Here is a 10,927-nt window from a genome sequence, read left to right on the forward strand (position 1 = left end):
TGTTACTCAGGCTGGAGTGCAGTGGTGCAATCATAGCTCACTGCAGCCTCAAAGACCCGGGCTAAAGTGATCCTCCCGCTTCAGCCTTGCCAGTAGCTAGGACCATAGGCATGCGCCACCATCCCTGGCTAACTTTTTTACTTTTTTTTTTTTTTTTTTTTTTTTTGAGACGGAGTCTCGCTCTGTCGCCCAGGCTGGAGAACTTTTTTACTTTTTGTAGAGACAAGGTCTCCCCTATATTGCCCAGGTTGCCTTTGAACTCCTGGCTTCAAGGAATTCTCCAACATCCCTTTTGACTTTTTTTGAAGCCACTATAGTTTCATGGATTATTTATTAATATTAGGTACTACAAAACACATCTGTAACAAAGTCTGATCTGTAATGTACTACAAAAATAAAAATAATGAATCGAGTTAGACAGAATAAGGAACGCCCTGAGCATTGCATCATCTCTCTTCAACACTGTGGGAAGCTGTATCGCCTGTGTGGCTGTCACTATAGAATGCTTCCTTGACGATCAGCTTCCTTGGCGATCAGCTTCCTTTCCAATTCAGAGGAAACTCTGGAGTAAGGGAAACACACTTGGATTTTTAGCATGTGAATGAGAACTGTAAATGAGACAGTTCAGCTCCACACGTCAGTCAAACTGTGCAAGCCAATAGTATTCCTGTTTAAATAACTAGGAAAGTAAAGGGACCCTATTATGAAATTACTTAAAAAGGCAAAAATGTGGACAACAGTGGACTCCTCACCTCACACTTGGTGCTTAATTAGCATTTCCATCCTAGCATTCCTCACAGGCTTATGGGTATTAAAGATATTTATGTCTTTCCCCATTTTTTTGAACAGATGATGGCTCTTTGAAGACTTATATGTCACTCACCATAAAGCCTTTCTCAATCTATCATATCTTATGGGCACTAAGAATTCAGAAACGTTTGCTAAGTCATTTTTAAAAATTCCCCTTTTATGATGGTATTAGTAATATCATTACCCAATTTTGAAACTGCGTGCTTCATTTAGTGGCCTGTCCCACAAAATCCAGAGTTCTAGTAGAAAGGGATGCAGAGACTCTACTCGCCTCTAGTCCAAAAACTAATTAATTCTGTGTTCCCAATTAGTCTGCACATTGGAACAATGTGAGAAGTTTCAAAAGTGCTCTTGCCTGTGCCCAACCATGGAAGATGGGATTTAATTGGTCTGAGGTGTGGGTAGGCTCTGAAAGATTTAAAAGATCTCCACATGATTCTAACGTGGAGGCAAATTTGAGAAACATTAAAGAATTATATGAGATTAAGTGAAGGCATACTTTTGTCAGTTTGTATTTAAATATATCTCATTTTGTGCCAGAAAGAATGTAAAATAGATTTGTAAAGGTGATAGGATTTGATAAGGATGAAAATGGTTTCATAAATCTTGAAAGTTAGTATAATTTTTTTAAATGAAGGCAGGTTATTAGCATCATCCTAATTTTGAACACCTCCGTTAAAGTGTATCCAATACTGTAGGCTAATTGCAATTTTGTCATAAAAAACAATTTTTAAACTCAATTTTAAACTAATCTCTTAAAGACATTAAAACTGTGTGTTAAGAGAAGACTTTTTAGAGAACTTGTTTATTGTTTACTGTTTACTTATTTTTTCTCCTTTTTTTTAACCACCTCCCCCCACTTCCTGTGAACATTCCTACTTCCAGTAAGGGCTACACTGACGTGGTGAGGATTCCTGAAGGGGCAACCCACATAAAAGTTCGACAGTTCAAAGCCAAAGACCAGACTAGATTCACTGCCTATTTAGCCCTGAAAAAGAAAAATGGTGAGTACCTTATCAATGGAAAGTACATGATCTCCACTTCAGAGACTATCATTGACATCAATGGAACAGTCATGAACTATAGTGGTTGGAGCCACAGGGACGACTTCTTGCATGGCATGGGCTACTCTGCCACGAAGGAAATTCTAATAGTGCAGATCCTTGCAACAGATCCCACGAAACCATTAGATGTCCGTTATAGCTTTTTTGTTCCCAAGAAGTCCACTCCAAAAGTAAACTCTGTCACTAGTCATGGCAGCAATAAAGTGGGATCACACACTTCGCAGCTGCAGTGGGTCACAGGCCCATGGCTCGCCTGCTCTAGGACCTGTGACACAGGTTGGCACACCAGGACGGTGCAGTGCCAGGATGGAAACCGGAAGTTAGCGAAAGGATGTCCTCTCTCCCAGAGGCCTTCTGCGTTTAAGCAATGCTTGCTGAAGAAATGTTAGCCTGTGGTTATGATCTTATGCACAAAGATAACTGGAGGATTCAGCACTGATGCTGTCGTGGTGAATAGGAGGTCTACCTAACTCACAGAAAGTCATGCTTCGGTGGCATTGTCAACAGGAGTCCAATAATGGGCAGAATCTGCTCTCTGTGACCAAAAGAGGATGTGCACTGCTTCATGTGACAGTGGTGACCTTGCAATATAGAAAAACTTGGGAATTATTGAACATCCCCTGGGCTTACAAGAAAGAAACACTGATGAATGTAAAATCAGGGGACATTTGAAGATGGCAGAACTGTCTCCCCCTTGTCACCTACCTCTTACAGAATGTCTTTAATGGCATCATAATCATTTTCACCCATAATACACAGTAGCTTCTTTTTACTGTTTGTAAATACATTCTCCCTTAATATGTCACTTTATATCCCTTGGTTCTATTAAAATATCCATATATATTTCTATAAAAAAAATGTTTGACCAAAGTAGGTCTGCAGCTATTTCAACTTCCTTCAGTTTCCAGAAAGAGCTGTGGATATTTTACTGGAAATTAAGAACTTGCTGCTGTTTTAATAAGATTTAGTATATTTTGACTACAGGAGATAAAATTTCAGTCAAAAAACCATTTTGACAGCAAGTATCTTCTGAGAAATTTTGAAAAGTAAATAGATCTCAGTGTATCTAGTCACTTAAATACATACACGGGTTCATTTACTTCAACCTTTGACTGCCTGTATTTTTTTCAGGTAGCTAGCCAAATTAATGCATAACTTCAGATGTAGAAGTAGGGTTTGCCTGTGTGTGTGTGATCAGTACTCAAGAGTCTGAAAACTAGTTTCCTTGTGTTGGAAACTTAAAAGGAAAAAAATTGTATTTCACTGTGTTTTCAATTTGTATTCTCACAACTACTTTCTCTCTCCAGAGCTTTCATCTGATATCTCACAATGTATAACATACGTACAAAACACACAGCAAGTTTTCTATCATGTCCAACACCTTCAACACTGGTATACCTCTTACCAGCAAGCCTTTAAAATGCATTTGTGTTCGCTTATTTGTTTTGTTCCAGGGTTCAGTAAGACCTACAATGTTTTGTATTTCTTGACTTAGTTTATTAGAAACATTAAAGATCACTTGGTAGTTAGCCACATTGAGAGGTGGTTATCATTGTTAATGTGGTAAATGCCAAAAAGTGGTTAATATGAATAAGACTGTTTCCACATCATAGGCAATGATTTCTTAATTTTAAAAACCTAAGTCTATTCCTATTGTACTAAAGATTTTTCCCAACTGGAAAGCACTTGGTTGTACCTGTAAGTGTCTGAGTGAGGAAATGTGATGATTTTCAGAAAGTTGTTGTTTTTGTTTCCATAGCCTGTTTAGGTAGGTTGTAAGTTTGAATAGTTAGACATGGAAATTATTTTATAAGCACACACCTAAAGGTATCTTTTTAGATGATAAAATGTACACCCCACCCCCATTACCAACCTCACAGCTTAGAAAATCTAAGTTGTTTCATTTCACTGGGATTTCTTTTGTTGTGAAACACTGCAAAACCAATTTTTCTTCATAAAAATTCATAGTAATCATGCCAAATGTGCCTATTGTTAAAGAGTTGCATGTAAAAATCTTAGGGAACCATTGTTTGAGTTATACAAGCTCATGAGAGTTTATTTTTATTATAAGATATTTTTAATATAAAGGAATTATGTAACTGATCACTATGTCACATCATTTCAGTGGGCCAGGAAAATAGATGTCTCACTGTATTTAGTATTTTCTTAAGAAATTGCTTTTAAAACAAATAATTGTTTTACAAAACCAATTATCATCCTTTGAATTTTCACAGACTGACTTTGCTTTAGATGTAGCAATTTTTTTTCTTAATAAATTATCAGTTTGAGAAATGAGGCCTGTAGAAGGCTGATAACCTATATTTGATGGAGATCACCCAATGCCAAGGGCAGAAAACAAACCTAGTCAAATAGGCAAGAAAAAAATAATAATCCTAGTGCCATTTGTCTGTGCAAAGAGAATTAGGAGAGAGGCTAATGTTACTTTTTTCCATTTTGGAAATAATTTTAATCAAGTAACTCCAATGTGACAAAATTTATTTATTTTTTTTTTTTTGTGGTTATATTCCCAACAACATTAAAAAATAATTGAGCACTTTGGGAGGCCAAGACGGGCGGATCACAAGGTCAGGAGATCGAGACCATCCTAGCTAACCCGGTGAAACCCCGTCTCTACTAAAAAATACAAAAAACTAGCCGGGCGAGGTGGCGGGCGCCTGTAGTCCCAGCTACTCCGGAGGCTGAGGCAGGAGAATGGCGTGAACCCGGGAGGCGGAGCTTGCAGTGAGCTGAGATCCGGCCACTGCACTCCAGCCTGGGCGACAGAGCGAGACTCCGTCTCAAAAAATAATAATAATAATAATAATTGAGGCATAAATGTAGTTGTCTCCTACTCGGCTTCTCTTACTATACTCATAAATTTTTAATATGATTTGTCAATGATTCATGTTTCCCTCAGATAGTGATGGTTTACACATGTCATAGAAACAATCCTAGAGGGCTTAGAGCAAATAAACCACTATTCCATGCTTTTAAGTAGTTTTCTCCACCTTTTTCTCATGAGTCTCACTAGATTGACTGAAGAATGTATGTCTAAATTCCTGGAGAAGGTGATATGGACTGGAAACTGAAATTCAGAGAAATGGAGTGTTCAATAGATACCAAGAATTATGAACAAAGGGAAGATTCTATACAACTCAATCTAAGTCAGTCCAGTTTTGACTTCGTACTGTCTTTCACCTTTCCATTGTTGCATCTTGAATTTTTAAAGATGTCTAGAATTCAGGATGCTAGGGGCTATTTCTTTTTTTAGAAAAAAAAAGAATTTGTCTGAAAATGCTCAGGTTTGTAAGAATCTAATCTCACTTACATAACTAAGCACTCCACAATAAGTTTTATCAAGTACAAAGGGAGTCAGAAGAAGATGACATTTATTTCTTCTAGATCAGAAAAATTTAAATTAAGCCCTGCCTTGCTGTTTAGAAATATAAGGGCATTGTTATAATTTATTCAATAAATTTATCTTTCTTTGCCTTCCTGTGGAAACAGTTTTATCCCACTAAACTAGGAATTAAGGGATAAATCACAAACAAAAAAAAGTTGCAGCACTGAAAAAAAGTAATTTATTGTTTTTGCAACTGGTATGTGAATTTGTTGATAAAATTATTTATTCTTATTTAACAAAAATATGTGCAAATTTTTCTATATTTAAAATGTTTTGCTGTTGTCCTACTTTTTAATTTATGCTTCATGTTTGTGTATAAAGTACACTTTTACACTTTGTGAGTTTACATAATATACAGCACTGGTTGCTTTTGTATTTTTTTACAGAAAGCTTTCTGTGTGAAACAGGTGTATATGTATATATTCCTCATGTATTCTTATTCTGATACTATCATTTTTCTTTCCAAGGAAATTTTAATCTTTCACAACTAATAGTGTTCATTACTTGTACCTATGATAATAGGTCTTTTACATCACATTAACACTAATTTGTCCAAGTCACAAATAAGAAAAACACTTATTCAATGAAACAAGGTGCAAGTTTTAAATTTGGGTACACAAATAGCCTAGAAGCTTCCTACAGGCATTAAGACACAGCCAAGAATCAGATTCTTTCACTTCATCGAGAAACGTGGACAAGTTGACCTTGATGTATTAAATGAAAGTTGTGTACACACAACTTCTGAGGGATACAAATGATAATAAAACCAAATGTTGTCTTTGTCTGTTTAGAAACACCTCCTAAAATTAATATCATTTAGTCTTTAGTGTCTGTAGGATTCTACAGATGAGCACAAATAAATTGGGTTTGTATAACAAATGTTAATAGTCATAATGTTTCTACAAATAAGGGGTGTCCATTAAGAGAATGTGATGTTTTTCTACTACTGTTGAATCCCCTGGGGTGATTCTAGGACTTGAAATAGGCAGAGTTGCCTCTGATGACATCAGCTTGCCTCTGTGATTTCACAGTCTGATCCTGGCAATAAGACAAAGCACCCTTGGACACGCAGCCAATCTCTGGTTGTGATACTTCCCCATTGATTCCTTCCTTGTTAACAAGGTCATTGTAATGGTTCGGGTGAGGACAGCAGCCAGATTCAAAGTCCAGAACTTGTGCTATTACTTAGAGTTCACACTGTAAAATAACATTGAATTTAATAATGATCGAATTTTTCTAGTAGTCTGTGGCAGAGTGTATAATCTCACTGGCATGATTGGTGAATATTAATAATCTCTTTATAATGAAATGATGCTCTACAAATACAATATATTTGCTAACATTTCAAAACTACTAAATAAATGAAATAGCCATGTGTACAGAAATGGTCATCTAAAGCTTTAATAGAACCAAATTCAAGATAATGTATCATTGAGACACACAGAAAAGGAACTTGTATGTTTTCCCTATTATTTTTCTCATTTTCCAACAATCTATAGTTTTAGATTATCAAACAGATAGATCAACTTAACTGGCTAGGACATTGAAAAAAATCTTCCTAAGAATGCTTTGTTGGCATAATCTATAGAGATAATTTCTCAAATTATATTATCATGATGCATATAAACTCTATAACATATAATTGTGTTTCACTTCTTTAATGTATGAGAACATATTGAAATACAAAACCATGTGTTAGCCAAAAAATTGGAACACAGGTGGTGTTCAGATCAGCAAAACATTCAATCTGGTAAATGCCTGCCTGGGGCCATGATATCATTCTCAATGCAGGTTTTATGGGAAAACTGAAAGAATATGTTGTTAGATGATGTTGGTTTTGAAAAAAAATAAGACATTGGCATACACATTCATTAGCCCCGTTAATTGCATTCTACTAATATAGTTGCACTTTAGCAATAATTTTGCTCTCTCTGGTCTTTATTCTGTGGCTTCAACTAACTGGACCATGTGGACTACAAAGGTCAAATGAAAAAAACGAGTACTGGCCCCTCATCCTATAAGGTACTGCCACATCAGAGTGACCTAAAAGTCTAACACTGTGAGGAGAACTGTGATTGGTAGGAAAAAACAAACAAATGAAAAACAGGGCATGCCTTTTCATTTTTTTTCCACTTTCCTTTGGCATATCCAGTGAACAATTCTAATTTTTATTGAGGTGCTAACATCTTTCGTGACCAATTGTCAAATGTGGTATTTCTGAGATCCTATTTTTTTTACATGATTTTACAGTTTGCAGGAAAGACCTCTAAGCTTTGTGTCAGGGTAGGGCACAACTGGATACTCCAAATTCGAAAAATGAGCACATCCAATGATGGTTTTGACCAACAGTGGTCAGTGACATAAACTGCATGTGCATCTGAGGACATCTAAGGGGTCATTGAAACTTGAGGAGCATCAGGCCGGAGTAGCAGACTTTTACATGAGTCATATTTCAGCATTCACTAAGTCCTCAGCATTCCATTCAAACTTTCATGTATATTTGGCCTGATCATTGTTTTCAAACTTTGCAATAGTTTATGTTATTAGTAAACACTTGGTGACTATATCTCAGCCTTTTCTTTAACAACTCATACTATATTAGAAACATGTCTACCTATACTGAGAGTATATTTACAATAGAAGACCATACTGTGTGTGACTTTGTAAAGCTAGACTTTTGATTTAAAAATATATAGTCTCTGGATGATATTTTTGCATTACGCACTCAGGCACAATATAAACATTGATGGTTCATCTTGCTACAGTTAGGAGTTGAAAAACACTACTTACGTATTTGTATGACCTATTAGTCAGAGGAAATCATACATATGCTTTGTAAATAGACTTTGTGGATAACTAAATAGACTGAAGAAACATGTTGCATTTGATAGAAGCAATGGCATAAATATTCGGTTTCTATATTAGAGTCTGTGAGTAAAGTAATAAACCTAAGTAGGTATAACTGAGATTTTTAAACCTTGAAATGTGCTTTGATGGTAGAGAAAATCATTGAAGATTTACATACTGTATATAAGATGTAAAATGTAAGCTGCTTATTACCCTCAATTTTCCAGAAGCAATGGTATATAATGCAGTTGAAAAACCAAAAATCTTGGAAAACTAAGACGGGTCTTGTTTAAAATGTCTCTCAGCTTTGGCAACCTTCAAATCTTAATCAAGTATTTAAAACATTACTGTGTCTTGTAGCCTGCATTCCACAACAGCTCTGTTATTCAGGTAAAAGACTTGAACTGAGCCGTTTGGGACCTATACTGTAATATTTTTCATTGAGGAACAATATCCTATTTTGTAAAGCATTTCCCTGTGTGTGACTTTAAACTGTAAAATTAAACACTGCTTTTGTGGGTTCAATGGGCATAATAAATATAAATTGTAAACTAGGTTAAAGTATGTACTGCATATAATATGTTTTAGAGTTGGAAACTGTTGTTCATTTATTTTTAATTTTCTCATAACAGTGGTAGCACCAAGCTGGGTCTCAGGGAAGCCCTAGGCTCTTTGTAATTTCTATCATCGCTCACCCTCTTTGGCATAGACAATTAATACTTTATCTTAGTTAAAGTTCTATGAAAACTATTGCTTCAAGTTCTTTTTACCGGACTATCAACCCCTGAAGATTGCATACTATTAAAATTTTGGTGTTAAATTACAAACAGCAAGCAGCATAATCACCGCTTCATTTTTATTTTTTGTATCTAAACTTAGTCCAGATATAAAGTTAGAGTTGAGATAATAATGCAAGCATAGAAATTTTTTTAAAACACCTGAAATTGACTAGCAAAAGTCTATTTTATAACATTTATAACATTAAGCTTCCTAAGAGCATTACTTCTTTTTAAACCTGGAATCATTTCTTTTCAGCGTACATTTCAAACACTGAATTTCCCTCTTATATCAAATAATATTGTAGAATTGTGATACTTTAAATTTTCTCCTCAGGAGAATGTATGCTTTTAAATAAATGATTTAAAACATCTATATTTCTTAAAAGATGATATAATACACACACACACATACACTAGCTATCAAAATATAGCTAAGATTTGTTCAACATCTCATTGAGTTAGGCCCTGTGGTAATCACCCCGCAAACTTTCTACCACAAATTTCTCTCCATGCCCTTTGGCTCTTGTGATACTGGTATTAAGATTCCATATTACAGATAACAGTCACAATATAATAGCCATTAAGTATTAGGTATTCGGTTGGTGCAAAAGTCATTGCGGTTTTGCTATTTCTTTTATGGCAAAAACTGAGATTACTTTTACACCAACAGAATAGCTTTCACCAAGTGCCAATCACTGTTGTAAGCACCTTAGATGGTTATTATCAATTGTTGGTTTCTGTAATCACTGAGTCTTAAATCCTTTTGGACTGTGAATCTGAGTGAGAGATTGCAGGGTGGCTGGAGGACTGACTGTGCCGGATTAGAGAAATGGAGGGAAGTGTTTAGGTCTAATGTGTCGGCCCCCTGAGTAAAAGCAAGAACATTCCTAAAATTCCAATGAAAATGGTGAGGAAACTATGGAGAGTTAGACCAGCAGTAAGGATAACGTCAGGAGCTGAGGGTAGCTTGGACGACTATTGTTTAAGGAAAGAGGAGAGATAATTTGATTTAGAAAACTAAGAAATTGCCGGTAAGAGTTTTTCAAAAATAAATTCAGTATTTTTCCTTACAAACTCCTTCACAGCTGGTAATGAGTTGGGTCAGACAAGGTCAAAGGCATAAAAGTGGTAATGGCAGTAGCTTTTGGATTAGGAGTAGAATGAACAAAGGAGATGCTTAGAAATTTGTGAAGTCCAAATCATCTCTATTTCTCACATTCTGTTGGGTCTTTTTTGATATATTATTGAGTGTTTTATCTGTTCAATTAAATTCATATTTTCCCACAAAATAAATGATTATATGTTGTTATGTAGACACAGGTGAGGGAGTATAGTAGAATAGCCTTGCTTTTTCTAGTTCCCTTCCACGTCTGTCACATAAGGAGACATGATGTCAGAATGATTAACCATCTAGGGCAGTGCCTAGCCCAAGACCTCTCTCCAACATACATTCATAAGATTTTCTGCAATATAGCTTTCTCCTTCTACTTCCAGCTACCTACAATGCTTTGTCTCCCTACTTAAGCCTCCATTGGGATTTGCCCTGAATTGGAATTATGGACTTTTTATTGTTGTTGTTTACTATAAGAAGCATCTAAATCTTGGAAAACATGAAAAAATATTTCTTAATCACTTGTAAGTAGACTGCTTCCAAAAATAGTGGCTGAGCCAGTTTTGGATTTTAAAAAGAGTATTTTATCCACAAAAATGTTGAGAAGCATTAACCTCTTCATCTTCCAAATATGTCTGGTACCTACAAGATATTGTAAAGAGTCTACCTAGATTGTTTCTTTACTGTCAAGCTCCTTTACCATCCCTCTGACTGTTCAAAGATGTTGCTTTGAACACTCATAGGAAGTGCCTGACTATGACCAGCTACAGGAGTGTCAGACAGAATATTAGTGTATTAGAACAAGCAATAGATGTCTCTTTTTTAAGATTATATTAAGACAAGCCAGTTCACAGCTCTACACTGCTACCACTTGAGTAGAATCCTTCAATCTTTTCTATCCTGAACAACAGCA

The 10,927-nt window shown here is 35.6% G+C and overlaps 1 protein-coding gene across 1 annotated transcript in view; it reads left to right on the forward strand.

Annotated features, from left to right (window-relative positions):
- The window catches only part of ADAMTS5 (ADAM metallopeptidase with thrombospondin type 1 motif 5), a 51,077-nt gene extending 42,399 nt beyond the window's left edge, over positions 1-8,678 (forward strand). The window contains exon 9 of the mRNA XM_050782161.1: positions 1,696-8,678. Coding sequence (XP_050638118.1) covers positions 1,696-2,263 — 568 coding nt within the window. The 3' untranslated portion in view covers positions 2,264-8,678. The remainder of the gene's footprint in view (positions 1-1,695) is intronic.
- Positions 8,679-10,927: the final 2,249 nt, after the last annotated feature.

This window comes from Macaca thibetana, chromosome 3 (genome assembly GCF_024542745.1).
Source record: "Macaca thibetana thibetana isolate TM-01 chromosome 3, ASM2454274v1, whole genome shotgun sequence".
Taxonomy (NCBI): Eukaryota; Metazoa; Chordata; class Mammalia; order Primates; family Cercopithecidae; genus Macaca; species Macaca thibetana.